At 36.0% G+C, this 18,326-nt stretch overlaps 1 protein-coding gene across 2 annotated transcripts in view; it reads left to right on the forward strand.

The window, feature by feature from the left end:
• The window catches only part of LOC150104483 (zinc finger CCHC domain-containing protein 8 homolog), a 341,337-nt gene that overhangs the window by 252,040 nt on the left and 70,971 nt on the right, over positions 1-18,326 (forward strand). For both annotated transcript variants that reach the window (XM_090395663.1, XM_090395664.1), the window contains 2 exons: positions 1,038-1,186; positions 17,922-17,978. In XM_090395663.1, coding sequence (XP_090251789.1) covers positions 1,038-1,186; positions 17,922-17,978 — 206 coding nt within the window. The remainder of the gene's footprint in view (positions 1-1,037; positions 1,187-17,921; positions 17,979-18,326) is intronic.

Here is an 18,326-nt window from a genome sequence, read left to right on the forward strand (position 1 = left end):
TTTTATTGCAGTGCTTTCAAAACTTGTTAAGCAATAAAAAAAGTATACTGAAACAGAAGGAGATTATATTGAGAAACAGCATATGAAATGAAGTAAACTGTCTTTTGTTTTTTTATTTCAGTGACACAGCCCTTTTGGGCAAAGAAGCTAACAATGGAGACATTACTTTTGGAACATCCATCATATTTTAAAGTGTTTTGATTTGTTCTTTAGGTCCATGATTTAATCTATCAATTTGAAGTTCATTATATGAGCATCTCCAAGGGGAAGTTCCTTTGTAGTTTGCAACATGCTAAACTGGTTGGCTGTGCAATTTATTTGAACATACATGCCCTCAGATGTTGTCCAAAATGAAGTATAACAACAGCTAATTGAGAATATTTGCCTGTCCTACAAAAAAAAAAGGTAGCAGCTAAAGTGACAGAAGGAACACCTGAATCAGGGAAAGGACATATCATAGTTGGTAATAACAATGTAGTGAGAGTGAAATCATGAGTGGGGCATATTTCTGTGAATTTCTTAGGTTCCTTGATATACTACGTTGTTGATAACTAAGTATACCATTTGTGTTGCTCATTTACTGTACACATGATATTACGCTTAGAACAGGATAATGTACTATTTTACAAGACTCCTATCATTTGGGAATTGTTATAGGAACATGAATTCTGACTTGGCTTTAATGGATTAGCCTCCCTCACATCACTTAGGATCTCAGTCACAGAGCATCTTAGAGATGTGATGCAACAGCATGACTGTACACACCATAAACAAATCTGATGGTATTGCAGGAATTCAAACTGTTTTCAGAGTAAGATACTTTAGGAACATTTTGAGAACCTTATGGAGTCTTGCATTGGAGGCTGATTTTGAAGACATGTACACAACATTTAACATGCTGTTAAGTGGGTATCTCTGATAAAATGGCCGTGTGTGTGTGTGTGTGCATACAAATGAAAAAAGAAAGTTTGTAAACTGAAAATACTGTGCAATGAAATATTTTTAAAAAGATATTATTTCTCATTTTATTTATTTAGCAATGAGCTTAGAAGAGCTTTAGATTTACAGACACATCAGTTGCCAGCATATATCTATCGAATGAGGGTGCTGGGTTATCCTCCTGGATGGAAAAAAGAAACAGAAGTGGAAAGTTCAGGAATTATAGTATATGATTCTGATGGAACAGGTGAGTGCTTTTAAGGCTATTTGTTTTCAGTATATATATATATATATATATATATATATATATATATATATATATATGTATGTATGTATGTGTGTGTGCGTGTATATATATATAATATATATATATAGAGGCTTGACTGATACACTCACCCATAGCCAGTAGATTTTGCCATTTGGCGAGCAGCTGCAGACTGGACAAAATAGATTTAAAAAAAAAAAAAAAAAATTATCTAAAATAACTTTATAAATAATCATTTTTTAACTTTAAGAAAAACTAAGAATATACATAATATAAAGGACCATTCTACAGGGTGTCCCAAAATTCACGCAAGAAGTAATTTTGATAGAAAACACAGGTTTTTAATTAAAAATTGTAATTTCTTATTGATTCATAAAGTATACAGTATAGGGTTATGCATGGAATAGCATATTGGGTAAATGGCCTCCACGGCTTTGCTGGCACATACGCACTCTTTTGTCGAAATTTTCCATGACCATTTAGCATAAATGTGGCTGAATTTCGTTGATACAGTGCTCAATTTCCTCTTTCAAGGTGTGGGTGGTCGTGGGCTTGTTGGCCCACGACCACCCACACCTTCAAAAAAACCCAAAGAAAAAAGTCCAACAGCGTTAAGTCACATGATCTGGGCGGCCAATTCTGATCACCAAAACGGGAAATTACACGACCAGGAAATGACTCATGCAGTAATTGAATTGTTTCTCGGGCTGTATGGCATGTGGCACCATCTTGTTGAAACCACATGTCGTCCACATCCATATCTTGCAATTTAGGCACAAAAAACTGGATTATCATGTCGCGATAGCGAGCACCATTAACTGTTATTGCCTTACCAGCCGCATTTTCGAAGAAGAATGGACCGATGATGCCTCCAGCCCAAAATCCGCACCAAACAGTGACACGTTGTGGATGCATTTGTTTCTCAACAATCACTCGTGGATTTTCTGAACCCCAAATGCAACAATTTTGTCGATTAACGAAGCCATCAAGATGAAAATGAGCCTCATCGCTGAAGATGATTTTGTTCAAAAAATAAGCATCCACTTGTTGTTGTTCCATAATCCATTCAACGAACTCTCTTCGCTGTGTGTGGGGTCAGTAGGCTTCAGTTCTTGAGTCAATTGAACTCTGAAGCATAAAGATGCAAATCTTTCGTGAGAATACGCTGTAGAGAGCTTCTCGAAATGTCCAATTCAAGACCACAGTGCCAAATTGATGTTCCTCGACTCTCAGCAACACTCTCACGAACTGCTTCAATGTTTTCTGTTGAACGACTTGTTGAAGGACGGTCAAAGTGTATAAGATCACTAATTGATCCAGTTTCCTTGAATTTTTTAATTAATCTTTTCACAGTTGATGAAGTTAAATCACTATTCCGACCATATTTTGTACGAAAATTGTGAACTGTAGCTGCCAAACCTTCATTATTTTTAAAATATTGCTCAACAATGAAAATGCGTTGTTCTTTCTTGTAGCGCTCCATTTTTAATAACCCTGAACTGTCAGCTGTCACGCTGTCTTTTTTTTCTCGTTGGCAACACTTTACCGCACAAATGGCGCTAAATTAAAATCTTGCGTGAATTTTGGGACACCCTGTAGTAGCAAAAATTAATGTAAAAATTTATATTTTTCAAAAAAATCAGTGTTGTTTTTAATGCCTTAATATTTATTCGAATGTTTCTCACACAAAGGAAATGTTCTCCAAGCAATGATATATCACCAATAATCACTTTACGAACTCCTATTGACTTATTTTGCATATCATTCAACAAAAAATTAATGGGGATGGGGGTTCCTTCTGTGGTTTTTTTTTTTTTTTTTAATGACAAGTAAGACTTTGCAAAATTTATTGAGTCCTATATGTGTATCTATGTATATATCAGGGGATGCTAGGTGTGTGTGAGGCGCACCCATGGAATAACCATATCATCGATACTATTCTGCATTTGTTCCTGTTAAAGTCTCTCCTAACTGTTTCCTGGCTTTATGCGATTCCTAACTTAACACTTTATACTAATTCTTCATGAAGAGGTCGCGTTTAGACACATAAACATTGCATCGCATTTGCATTAATAGCCCAGGGTGTGTGGTCAAAAATATGGACACCTTTGAGCTCTTTGAACAGACATACAGATGGTGCAGCTGGTCAGGTTTTTAGTGTTCCAGTGGTTTTAAACCACCCAGAAGCCAAGACAGGGCATGTACTGTCTTAGCTTCTGGACATGCATCCAGAAATCAAAGGTTGTGATTGGTTATTGTGTCAAACAATTAAATGTTGTCATTTGTCATGAGTTGCTGTTTTTGTTTTCTGAGTTTCGTCTGTTTTGAGTGCATGAAGTTCGAACTAATGTGTGTGTAGGACACTAATATAGACAGGTTTTTAATATATAATTTTTTATAAATAATTTATAACGTTTTTTGTCTATATTTACAACGAGAAACAGTGTTGACAATCTATTGAATGTCCCGTTTTTTGCCAGCTTTTGCGGTTGTAAGTCGAAGGAGGTAAGCCTTGTCCTCCTCTTCCAAATTTACACTTTTGAGTAATTTAAATATTATTATTATTATTATCTGAGACCTCCAGGGAGTCAAGGATTCATCGAGGGAGACTATAAATTACCCAAACCAGCTATCATACCTTCCCTTAAATTCATTCACACTGGATGCACTCACTACCTCCCCCTAAGGACAAATTATTCCACTCACTCACTGCTCTCTGGGAGAAAAACCTAGCTCTTACCCCTTTATTGACTGCAAATAAATTTAACTTCCATGGATGCCCCCCCCCCCAGTTCTCTCCCCACCTTACATATAACAAAAAATTTTATCAGTTGATATCCTATAATGTCCACGCGGCTAGCCTAGTAGCTGTGTGCTTCGCAGCCATATGCCTGGGAAAGGAGTATCCTAGGTTCAATTCCCGTCGACGACATGAGGAGCTTAAGGATCTTTCTCAGCCATAGCCAAGTTAGCCGGTCTTGGGCGTGAACAGTAGGGTTTTTTCACCAGTTTATCCTGGAGTTTTTCATCCCTCAAAGCAGGTTAACCGGCCTTGAGAACTCGACATTACAGACATAGGATACACCTGGGCATATGGCTGACCACCTTATTCTATGAATGGTTTGTGGTCCGATGATTAATAAACCCTTAACACTGCAAGGTAAAAGAGGGAAAAGGAAGATGAGATGAGATAAGATATCCTGTAACACCCATTCAAAAGTTTATAGACCTCTATCATATCACCCTCTTTCTCCTGTTAATCAGAGTCTGCAATCCACATACTCGCAATCTTTCCCCATAATCTAAATCCCGTATATAATCTTCGTAACTCTTCTTTGCACCCTTTTCACAGCTTCTTTATCCCCTTGGAAACTGGGAGACCAAATCCGCACACAATAAATCAGGTGTGGTCTTATCAAAGTCTTATAAAGAGGCAAAATGACTTCCTCATCCTTACATGTCAAGGTTCACTTCAACATCACAATTTTCCTCTGAGTTGTATTTGTAACTTTTGCTATGTGACATTGAACTTCAAATTCCTATCCACCAATACACCAAGATCCCTTGCCTCTTCAGTTTCTTGTAGCATAATCCTGCCAATATACTGCTGGAACTCTAATCACGCCAAAGTGCATAACTTTATACTTATTAACATTAAATTGACAACCATTTTCGTTTTGCCCATATTTCCAGTCTATTCAAATTTAGTAATTGCTGAATATCAGTAACATCCCTGATTGGCCTGCCTGTTTTCACATCATCGGCAAACAATTGCACATCTGATGTTAGATCCTTCCTGATGTAATTAATGTATAGATTGAACAATAATGGCGCATTCACACTGGCAGATTAACACCCACTGTATACCACTTTTTGATATCTGTCTGTCAACCATCCCCTGATCCAAGTCAATAGATTATGTTCCAATCCCATATTCTCCAATTTACACAACAGCCTATCATGTGGTATCCTATCAAATGCCTTAAAAAAATCCAACATTATCATAGTGTATCCATTTCCTTTTTCAACTCGGCCGTAACATTGTTATAAAATATGAGCAAATTGCTAAAACATGACCTTCCTTTAGTAAACCCATGCTGTTCCCTGCAGAGTATATCATGTTTGTCTACCCATTTCTTTAAGTAAGTTCTTACCAACTTCTCTAAATTCTTCACCACCACACCAGAGTTACTGATAGATCAGTAATTAGACACATCAGTTTTTGCCCCACCCTTGTACAACAGTACTATCATACATCCTTCCATTCCTGTGGTATCATTCCTGAGCTATGACTTAAGTTATGCAAACATGTGGAAGGCCTAGCCAGTTCAGCAGAACATTCCTTTAGCATATTGTGCTGACATTACTTCTATTCCTATAGACGAATTCTTGTCCAGGTTATGCAACAACTCTTCAACCTCATTTTCATGACCCTCTAACTCCTCATGCAGTATAGCAATAGCACTGTACACCATGTTACACCTGGTTGATATATCCTAGCAGTGTGAGCACTCATTAACTGAACTATCTCATTAGCTTCTGACACTCGAGTACCATCTACATTCAATAAAGTTATTCTTCCACATTCATTCTTTCTTTTACTTGAGGCATAACAATAAAATTCTTTTGGATTGCCTTTAGCTTGCATGGCCAATTTCTTTTCATACTCCGATTTGGCTTTCCTCACAATACTCGTTACTTTTCTGGCCTGAGCTTTATATATTTCTTAATCCCTCTCACTCTTATTCTCACGATATTCTTTCCACGTCATAATCTTCTTGTGGATTTCTTGATTAATAGGGTTGGACATACATTTCACTCCCAACCTATTTATTCTTTGAACACTTCGGATACATTCAGGTACCTCCTTATTTTAGTACTTTTTCAAAGATTCCCATGCATTGCTGACATTTTTCCCATTCAGTAACTTATACCATGGGACCAAAGATAGTATTCTCCTAAGTCGATCATAATTTCCAGCTTTGTAGTTCAGCATGTAACCTATTTTAATCGGAGCATCAATACAATTAGATACTTCCCAAGAAAGTACAGCATGATCACTGTCACCAATTGGTGTTAAAATAGCATTAAAATAGCCATATTCTTGACAGAGATCCCTTCTGATGCTATGAACAAATCCAACACTCTTTGACCTTGAGGTCCTTCTTTCACATGCTGTTTGAGAAAGTTGTCTCGCAACAATTCAATAATTTCCTCTTCTTTCTTATCTTGAGATTTCTCTTCTACCCAATCCATATTTGGAAAATTAAAGTCACCCATAATGATCATTCGTTTGGTACCCATAAGGCTAAATTGGCAATGCATTTCTTCCTCCCCTGCAACTGAGCAGCCAGGTATGTAGCAACACCCCACCATATATTTCATTCTGTTAACCTCCACTTCACACCATATAGACTCAAACTCACCTGCTACATGGGACATTGTTACCATCATTGTTTTCTTGTTTCTACCCTAACTGGACTTAAGTCATCTGATATCATTAGTAGCCCTCCTCCTCTCCTATCTCTTCTGTCATTCCTAAAAATTGTATACCCATTACACTCGATCCCACTTACCATATCTGATTCAGATAGCCAGGTTTCACTAATGCCAACAATCTGAGGCCACATCGTATTTAATAAAGCAACGAACTCAATCCCGTTGTTTCTAATGCTCCTGGTATTTGTGTATAGATATAATAAATTACCACTAGCCTATTCTTATAATTAGATATGCAGTCTATTTGATCTTGTTCTAGACTTTTCCGTCCATAGACATACTTAAAACGTCCGAACCTAAAGCATATTTTTTTCACTCCTTCACCACATACATAACCATGTTCAAAGATATTCATATCTTTATCACATTTGCATACCATAGATGAAATTTCACACATATTTTTCCCATTCCTCCCTTGATAATCTTATTTCCCTGACTCTCTGCATTAGGTCTCATACCAAGAAATAATTGCTCCAAGCTTCTGATGCCAAATGAATTCAAGGCCATCCTTCTTATACGTCTTTTATACCATCAAACACATCCAAAAACTCGCATCCATGTCTCCTATGGATATGGATGCAACACAGCCTGCACGTGAAATCATTTGCTATCATTGCTCTCCTTCTTAACTCAGTACTGTCATATCTAGGTAATAATCCAACAATTTTTACTCTCTCACATTTCTTTCTCACTTCCTCCAACAGACTTCATATCTTCTCTCATACTAAATTTGTCACTACTTAAATTATTTGTACCTACCAGATCTACCTTCTCTTTTACTTTTCTTTTTTGGTTTTCAGTCATGTTTGTCATATTTTTAATTTTCACTCCCAGGAAACTAGAAGTGGTGACTCCCTCGGCAAGCGCAAATTTTAAAATTGAATCACAATATCATATGACCTCTTTTTTCTTAGCTTTTAGCTGACTTACGTTGTTGTTATTAATATTTTGACTTCCAAGTTCAGTACTTTCATGCCTGTCCTTGTTTTGATCCTTTTTTTTTATCCTGTCTAAGTTTAGTCAAACATTTTTCCACCTTTTCCAATTCCCTGGTAGATTTTCTAATAATTTCTTTTAATCGAGATATTTCTAATGTCAACTTATCCTCAGATAAATTATCATCATCAATACAACAGTACTTTTGTTCATCAGGACAAACGCCCCTCTGAGTAGCAACAACTTGAGCTTTAAACACTGCCTTGCTATGACGAGTTTTCAGCTCCATTTTTAAGAGTAATAAAAACTAATAATATTTCTGCAATTATATTATAAAATGCTATAGTACAATAATTACACTAAAAAACTACAATAATATACTAAAAACACACAATTAAATCTAAGAAAACACTTAATAAATCAACAAAATTCACAAATCTTTCAGGAGCTCTCTTAACAGCACGTCTTTTTGCCTGATAGCCTCGACACCAGATTGATATACACCAGATATACCAACCAAATATATATAGCATTTTCCTTCATTATTGTTTTCTAATATATCTTAAACAATGTTGTCTCCTACTGTATGCAGATTTGGTTACAATTATTTGATAAAGTATTCAGTTATTCTACAATTAACTGCAATAGACCAATTAAGATGAGCACTGATGCACTATGCACTCTTAAAACTTTCATACATTGATAAAAATGAAATTATACGATCAAATTGAAATGAATTTTGTAGTGTAGGTTGCATTAGCCACACGACAGTACACCGAACCGAACTGGGCAACCAATACCACTGATATATATATATATATATATATATATATTCATTTTTTTAAATTAACTGACTTAAACCCGAGAATTATAACACAATGACATTTATTTGAAAAAAACGCAACATGTTTCGTCAAAAATGACTTCTTCAGGCGATAAGAACATAGAAAGACAATAAAAGACACTTAAATTAACATTGACACACTCTAAAGCTATACAACTATAAAGCCATAATATTCGACTGTAAATTACAGTTATGAGCTTGAACTACAGTCCGAGTTAAAGTTCTATTGTTGTACACCTGTGCGTGTGTGGAATCACGCGATCTCCAGTATCTAATAGTAGAGTTGAAAGAGTCTGCCAAATTATAGCTAAGATTATTATTCAAATGAAAAGGGTCTAAGGTGATTTCCCTTGACTCTACAATGCGGCGCTCTATTTCATCATGGCTGATGTGTAGGTTTGAAGTCAATGTCCAATCTATTTCATGTTGGTGGCCTTCGTTGTTCGTGTTTATTGAAAGCAGGACATGGCCCGACAGAGCAGTAGCTCTGGTTCTCTTATAGGCAATGTCTCTCTGATGCTCTTCGAGACGTAGTAAGATAGATTTTTCTGTCTGTCCATAGTAAGGCTTTCCGCATTCACAAGTAACCTTGTATACACCTGGGAATTGTAGAAGGTTGTGAGGTTGTTTATAGTTGTTGAAGCGTGATCTTATTTTTGGCAGAGTCGAGAAGCACGTTTTTATGTTAAACTTCTTTAGAATTCTGCTCAGCTTTTTGGATAGTGTGCTGATATATGGCAAGACGATATGACCTTTGGAGTCGTCCTGTGTCTCTACGTTGTTACGTTGGTGGCGGGATAATTGGTTGTTAATACTTTTTAGAGAGTAGCCATTGTTTTTAAAGGTCCATTTAAGATGTTGTAGTTCCTTTTTTAGTTCTTCTTCATCTGACAGTACAGATCTTGCACGATTCGCTAGAGTTGATATAATACCCAACTTTTGCGCTGGATGGTGATGGGAGGACGCATGCAAATATCTGTCTGTGTGTGTTGGCTTTCTAAAAATAGAGACTTTAATTGATTCAGGCGTCTTGGTGAGTTTAACATCTAGGAAGCAGATGGAACTATTTTCTTCAATCTCCATAGTCAATTTTATATCTTGATGGCGGTTGTTTAAGTGGTCGAGGAACTTGTTAAGATTCTCAGTACCATGCTCCCATATGAGGAATATATCGTCCACATATCTAAGCCAAATTTTTGGTTTTAAAGTAAAAGAGGAGATCGCCTTTTCTTCAAAGTCTTCGAAAAAAATGTTGGCTAACACAGGAGAGAGAGGGCTTCCCATAGCTAATCCTTTGACCTGTTTGTATAGTTTACCTTCGAATTCAAAATAGCCAGAGTTTACACAGTGAGATAACAGAGAGAACATTTTATTTGAAATCTTGTTTTTTAAAATATGGAGAACGTCCTGTGTCGGAACGTTGGTAAAGAGTGCTACCACGTCAAAGCTCACCATGATATCAGAAGATTTTAGTTTTAGGTCCTTTATTTTAGAGACAAAATCTGTTGAGTTTTTAATATAAGAAGAAGATTTTCCCGCATAAGCTTTTAACGATGACGCCAAATATTTGGATAACCTGTATGTGGGTGAGTCAATGCTGTCTACTATAGGTCTCAGTGGATAGTTTTCTTTGTGTACCTTCGGGAGTCCATATAACCTTGGAATGAGGGGGTGTAAAGAGCGGATGGAGAGCCGTGTATTCCGTGGAATTTCTGTGGTCTTTTGTAGGAGATTATTTGTTCTATTGTGTATTTCTCTTGTTGGGTCTCTCTCAATTTCCAAATAACTATCTGAATTTAACAGTGCTAAGATTTTTTCTCGGTAGTCTATTTTATCTAGAACTACAGTTGCATTCCCCTTATCAGCCTTTAAGATGACAATGTCCTTGTTAATCCGTAGATTTTTAATTGCAAGTCTCTCACTAGGGGATATATTATCAGAAGGAGGTTTTGCATCGTTGATTGCAAGAATTGCTTCGATCCGAAGTAAACTCGCGTCTGCGGTAGGAAGTAGCGAAGCTGCCTTCTCCATCTTAGTTAAAAGTAATTCTTTAGGGATGCATTTCGGTGCTAACACAAAGTTTAGGCCTTTTTCGAGAATTTTCTCTTCATCGGGACTTAGCACGTATGACGATTTGTTAATTACCAAATTCTTAAGACTGCTATGGCAATTATTTAAGGTAGAACTTTCTTGTTTTGACTTGAGAAAGTTGAATTTTCTGATTAGCTTTTGTTTATTTAAGTTTTGATAATGTAATGCACGGTGTGTACTTAAATCTTTAATGTGATTCCAAGAATCCAGATCTAAGCAGGCTGCTAATTGGTTTTCTAAAGATGTTTTTTCTGTGAAAAGCAAAGATAAATAGCGTTTTGTATCGCAAATCCTCTCTGTTAACAGTTCAAGTTTAGCTCTAGTGTAAATACGGTGCGCTCTTTCTGTAGTAATGGTTTCTTTAAATTGTAGGAACTTTGGAATAATTGAGGAAAACTTACATTTCTTCAAGAAGATGAGTCTGTATATATATATATATATATATATATATATATATATATATATATTTAGAAGCAATAGACTTTGCCAGCTCATGGAAAAAACGTCAGTTTCTATAGCTACATAGTAGTTGTCACCTTTGTTAGTCTTTGTTTGTCCACTATTTTGTATGTACACCTGAAGAAATCATATGTACTTAGGATGAAACATCATGTTTTTAATTGAAATAATTGTTACCATCTTATTCTGTCTTATAAACACACACTCATAATTTAAATAAGTATATATATATATATATATGTGTGTGTGTGTGTGTGTGTATTCATGAGCATTGACTCGGTTACTGTGATACATTTAAAAAGATATTTAATGACTAACAAACCGAGAATAAATTAGAAAACTTTAATGATACAACTAGTTTCGGCTTTTTATGGCCTTCATCAGGTATCTTTGTAGGTAGAAGAAACAATAATAAAAGACTGAAGATATTAAGAAAACTGAGAAGCACAGATTAATTGTATTAGATAATTAAAAATAAAATGTTGTATTAAAATTCCAGTTGTTCTATTTACGTGCCATTGTTTATTGTATGCATGGTAGTAGACTCTCGAGAACGCCAGTATTGAACAACAGCAGTATGGCTCTCAGCGATGTTATAGCTCAAATTACTGTTCAGATGATCAGGATTAAGGACGATCTCCCTGGATTCCACTATCTTTCTTTCAAATTCATCCTTGCAATGGAAAATGTTTTCAGATCTATCCCAGGAAACTGAGTGACCTTGAAAATTATCATGAGGATTGTTAGAGAAGAGAACATGGCTGCATAAGGCTCCAGGATATTATGATGCTTAGGTTTAGGATGGCTTATAAGAGATCTGATTTTTGGAAGAGTGGTGAATAACGCCCTGATGTTGTACTTTTGAAGGACTTTTGCCAATTTTTGGGAGACCTAACTGATGTATGGGATTGAGATGTTACCTTTAAAATTGGTAGTTTCTGTATTGTGGTGCCTAGGAGGATCTATAAGAAATTTCTTAATTGTTCTTTTATGATATCCATTTTGTTCAAAAATATGTGAGAGGTGATTAATTTTGTTTTGAAGCTCATTCTGGATCGTTTAAAATAGAGCAAGCTCTGTGTCCCAAAGTGGAAATAGTTCCGAGTTTCTGTGGTGGAAAATGATGAGAAAGACTGTGAAGATATCTATTAGTATGCGTTGGTTTTCTGTACATAGAGATTCTAAATTTTCCAGAACAGCGTGAGAGTTTTATATCCAGGAAAGGAAGGGAGTTATCATGTTCTAGTTCTGCCATGAATTGGAGGGATATAGGTTGGAGAGTCAATACCCTCGACAATAGGGCAAAGAGGAGTGTTTTCCTTATGTATTTTTGGAACTCCATAGATACGTGGTATAAGTGGATGAAGAGAGCATAGAGAGAGAGAGACGTACATCACGAGGAACCTACCATCATCATCTCCAACCTACAAACTATCAAAATATCTCATGTCTTTTTCTAATAAGTCTTCATCGTTCATCAACAACACCTTAGATTTTGTATCTAGTATTAAAGATTTATCCATCAATGAGGATGATATTATAGCCAGTTTAGATATTATTTCATTATTCACAAATGTACCAACTGAAGAAGTATTAATATTATTAAAGGATAAATTATCCAAAAAAATGTTTGCTTTATTAAAGCATTGCGTTCAATCTGGCTACTTCCGATATCAAGATACAATCTATAAACAGAACCAGGGCTTGACGATGGGGAACCCTTTATCCCCCATTATGGCGAATATTTTCCTAGAAGACTTTGAAACAAGAGCTATATCTTCCTCTTCATTTAAAAAAAAGTACTGATCTGGTTATTTGGGTAATAGATTTGTTGCGTTTCTGCACCTTGGTTATATTTGTTGACATTGACACAAAAGAAATTGTGTGATTCTTCATAAAAAAGTGCTTCAAGACATACTATAAATGTTAGAACTGAAAACACGTGAAAATGGTCATGATCATTAATAATATATCACTGATAAAATGCATGATTTTTTACTTCATCTCTTGTATGCTGATATACAAGTATGTTTTATTTTATGTTCCAAATATAGTATATTAGTATCATAGATGAGTTATGTTTCTTTTTTTTTATTTATTTAAATTTTTTAATTTTTATTATTTATATTTTACATAATTCTGAAACCTTACTCAAGAGACCAAACAGAATTTTTTTCAAGCCACTTCAGGCCTCCATTAAATAGGGCAGTAGTAGAACTATGATAGAACTGGCTCACATGAGCCAACTGTTAAATTTTCAAGAAACTTACAAAGCAGTTATTAAACTGACAATGGCTATAAACTGTTCAGTGACATGCTTCAATTCACAGTGGCTAGCAGTATTTGGTGACAAACTTGTATGTGGTGACTGATTGTTGCTGAAAATCTTGCTGGAGATACACTTAATTCTTTGTGCTTCCTTTCCTTTGCCTTCTTTCCTACATATAGCCTATGTGGAGTTTTATAGGAATTTTTTTACGACTAACATCAGCTTAATTTTGTCTAGGCTGCTGCTTCTTAAGGTAAATGGCATTCCCATGAGTGATATCTGTCAAAAATTTTGCATTTCTAGAATTTTCATGAATTTGATAAGGTCATTACCCTAGAGAAAATATTAAGCCGATATTTGCTGAAAATGGAGTTCATCTTGGGGTGGGGAGGTAATTCTCATATCTGGAAAACTTTTTTTTTTGTGAAATGTTTGTTAGAAATGTTACAGCACATCCTCTAGTTAGTTAGTAGTCTCACTACTCTTGACTGAAATTTATCTCCTACCTAAAAGTTAAAAAACTGCTTCAAAACTGGCTAAAAAGTTAAAAAACTGCTTCAACACTGGCTACACATGGTAAAAATAGCTATAGCATTAACAAAGGCTTTCAAATTGACCTGATCTGAGTTGAACATATAACTATGATATCTTTATATCATATGTTTATATGATAGGTGATTGATATATCAATACATCAGCAAGATATTTGCCTGCCTTGATCAGCCAGCACAACTTTTTTTGAGCCTTGTGTGTGTGTGTGTGCGTGTGTGTGTGAGACTCTACTTGCATTGATTGTTACTGCAATCAGGTGAGATCTGGTTGGAGATAGTAATGTCAGGAAACATAGCAGCAAAGCCAACACAGGTATCAGTTCTTGAGCCATCAGTATAGATAGATGGTCAAGAAATCAGAGTGGGCCACTCTGTGTGCATTAAACAATTGCAGGTAGACAGATGATATAGTATGAGACTTCTGTAGTTGAAAACGTGAGAGGTTGTAGGATGCTACAACCTCCTGCCATGGAGGGATGCTGTTTTGTTTGGTGCAGGCTTGTCAACATCCATGCCAACAGATTGCATAGTCTCTTTAACACATACCAAAAGGATGGTCTGACGTGTGTGATGTTGAGCTTCCCAACATAGAGAAAAGAGACAAGTCCATCTAGGATGATCTGGAAGAGACTTTATCTTTAGGGTGTAATTAAGAGACAACTGTTTCCATCTAAGTGATAAAGCTGATTCATTTGCTTCAACATAAAGACTTTGAGTGGGTGATGTGTTTAAGTCTTTATGTTGAAGCAAATGAACCAGCTATCTGTATGCCTCGATGATGGATGGGATCCAACCATCGCAGGTTATTCTACCTTGCAGAAACCACAGACTTGAGACCCATAAGCCCAGCTTTGAATGTATAAGTACACAATAAAGACAAAACAGTGAAGATTGATCGGCACTCCATTCAGTAGAGGATAGAGTGCGAAGGAGATTCAATGCTTTCTTGCACTTTTCTCTAAGTTGATGAATATAAGTTTTCTGTCAAAGATGAGTCCCAACAACTTGGCTTCTGTTGCTACTGGAATAACAGTATAAGTGTCCACAGCCACTCTTTTCTGTTGAAAAACTTAACCCATTACTAAGAGCCCATAGAGAAACATGATCAACTGCTTGCTGAAGTTGTCTTTCAATTACCTTCACGTTACAAGAGTGACAGTAAATTGTGAAGTCATGAACACATAGGGCATTGTCTACAGTGGAAGTAAGCTTTTCAGTGATTGAGTTAACTTTGATTGCAAAAAGTGTCACACAAGACGGAGCCTTGGAGAACACCCTGTTTTTCATGATATGGCCAAGATCCTTACCACTCTGACTTGGAAAGGTTCACCCAGAAAGAAAGTTTTTAATAAATATAGGAAGTGTCCTCTGTGACCTAGGTTATAGAGGTCTTTTAATATCTCTAGGCTGCGTCGTAAGCTTTCCCATGTCAAAGAAAACTGAAACTAGATGTTCTTGCTTCAGAAATGCGTTTCTTATACGAGTTTCTAAAAGAACCAAATGGTCTAAAGTTGAACGATGTCTACAGAAGAGAGAAGAAGTCTGGCATTAACCATTTTCTCTAATATCTTACAAAGACAGCTGGTCAGAACAGTATGTCGATAATTATTTGCTTGTGTTGGATTTTTTCCTAGTTTTGGGATAGCAATCAGAACTGACTTATGCCAAGAATCTGGAAACTCTTCCTTTGCAAGTATTCTGCTGTATATCAAGAGAAGAAGATCCATAGAAGATGATGGTAGATGTTTTATCATTTCATAATGGATGTCATCAGGCCCTCCTGCACTAGGGTGAGAAGACAATAAAAGAGTTCTTTTTAGTTCCTTCTTAACAAATGGCTGATTGTATGGCTCAAGCCCATTGGCAGAAAAATTTAGTCTTTGTTTCTCTTGCTGCTCTTTCAGTATTAAAAATTCAGGAGGATGTGAAGTTCTTGCTGAGATTCTGGCAAAATTTTCTGCAATAGCTTTGGGATCAGCAAAGTATAACATCCATCATGGTCTAAGGTAGACAAATGGTGTGTTCTATATCTACCTTTCATTTTCTGGATTTTATCCCATACAATTTTTGTACTGGACATTTGATTAATTGATGATTTAAATTGGGTCCAAGACCATTTTTGACTCTGACATCTCTCTCTCTCTCTCTCTTTTTTTTTTTTTTTTTTTTTTTTTTTTTTTTTTTTTTGCTGTCTGGCATTTTGGGTTCCACCAAGGCTTTGGATAAAGGAGAAATCGAGATGATGTTCTTGGAGTGGCTGTTGCTACCTAGACGATACAATCTGTTACATACTTTACAGTTTCGTTGATTGGTATTTCACTGAGCATTAAATTTTGCAAGATGGGAAAAAAGTGTTCTAGTCAGTCTGGTCCATTTTCCACATAGGGAACATGATTTTGGAAAGAACAGGAAAGTGATCGCTTCCATATATGTTCTCTTTGACGTCCCACATGAGCAGCGGAAGAATGGAAAGGGAGTAGATTGTAAGATCATTTGCAGAATATGAGTGGGTTGGCATATGGAAGAAAGTATTGAGTCTATTATTCAAAAGGAAGAGGTCATTATTGTCAAGGATTCGTTCAGTGATTTGACCTTGTCTATGTTAGCACTACCCCACAGAGTATTGTGACCATTAAAGCCACCTGTAAGAAGTATGGGTTCAGCAATTGCAAGATAAGGTTATCAAGATTGATTTCATTTATCTCAGCACTCAGTGGTAAATAAATTGAACATTCTGTAATAAGAAATCCCATGGATAGGCGAATCACTACTGCTTTCAGAGCAGTATTAAGTTGGACATGATGGAAAGGAATATGACCACCCCCTACGATAGCTACTTCTCCATGACTCCATGAGAAGGACTACCTCTAGTTCTTTCCTTGCATACATCAGGAAAGAACTGAAACATCCATATAGGACTACCCATCTTGCCAAAGCAGAGGGCAAAGTACTGCAAGACTACCAGGATCCCAATGATGATAATGGTTTGGAAGAAAGGATAATAAAAATGACTCAGGAGAAGTAGAGCAAAGAATATGGAAAGAAAAGGAATGAAAAAGAGGAAGAATGAAAAGGGCCAGTATCATTAGTGGAAGGTCCACTCCACAACAAACAGGTCCCCACAAGTAGGGCAGAGAGAGAGAGAGAGAAGGTCATTGATGTAAAGGAGGAAGAGCATGGATGGGAGTACAGAACCTTGGTATTCCAGCTTTATTGATAAAGAAATCTGATCAGAGGAAACCATCTGCCATTACACAGTAAATGATATTATTGTTATTATTATTATTATTATTACGGGCGACTCCAGGGAGTCCTTAGACTCATCGAGGGAGGCTCTAAACATCATGTCCACACAACTATACGACATTCTCATAGTATCTATCATACCTTGCCTTGAACTCACTCACTGTTGAAGCAGCTGGATGGTGTATGTGTGTGTGTGTGGGGGGGGTGACTGATCTTCAGAGAGAGTGTTGAAGCCTCCAGAAAAGCATACAACAGGACTACATGTTGAGGACTGGTGTGGCACATCACCAAGCATTGGAGTGACCATACAGCATCTGCGGATGTCCAGTGAACAGATGATGATGAGTTAGAAGCAGCTTCACATTGAATACATTTATTTTAAAAAATAAAAAAAAAATCGGAAGCATTATTTCATCATCTAAATTTAAACAGTAATAATGGATTTAATTTACCAGAAGTTTTAACCAGTTAACCTTTTAAAGAAACCTAATATTGAATGGTTACATTATCCTAGCGTTCAGCGCAGGCTCTAAAATAACTGCCAGTTCTTACACAGAACTGTCTGTCTCTTAGAAGATTAAATGTAGCATGTATTGTAAAATATATGGTTATCTTTATTTTTTAATCTCTAAAATTAATTTATATTTAGTAAGTTCAGTATGTATTCCTTAATGTATGATTTGTCAGGGTGTTTTTTAAAAACAAATTGTTGTGATATTGCTTTAGAAAGTAAAATGTCTTTAGTGTTGTCTAAACGCAAATAGTATGAACTAATTAATATTAATAATTTGCACTTAATTAATATATCTTGTTTTTACTTAGCCATTCTGGATGCAGAAAATATAGAGGAGGGTGAAGTGGATGCTAATAGCATAAAAGGTGATATTATATAACAGTAATATGTAGATATAGTATAGTATAGTACCATTATTACTTTTATAATTATATACTTTGAGTTCTAGAACTCACTGCAGGATGACATTTCTATTACATAAGATGCATGCCATACTTCCTTTCAAATGTTTTGCCATCAACACTTATCACTTCTTCAGACAACAGATTTCACTTGTTTGCCACTTTCCACACAAAAAATATGCTCATTATACCTTGCTAACTACAGTCTTACTCTACTAAGTATAATCCCACATTCTTTTCCTTCTTACTAGGTATTGAAAAATCTTCCCTGTATCTGTCATGTAAAATTTCCTTACTCAACTTATATGCATC

Source organism: Typopeltis vanoorti, chromosome 7 (genome assembly GCF_054136105.1).
Source record: "Typopeltis vanoorti isolate ZY-2024b chromosome 7, IOZ_Tvanoo_1.0, whole genome shotgun sequence".
Classification (NCBI taxonomy): Eukaryota; Metazoa; Arthropoda; class Arachnida; order Uropygi; family Thelyphonidae; genus Typopeltis; species Typopeltis vanoorti.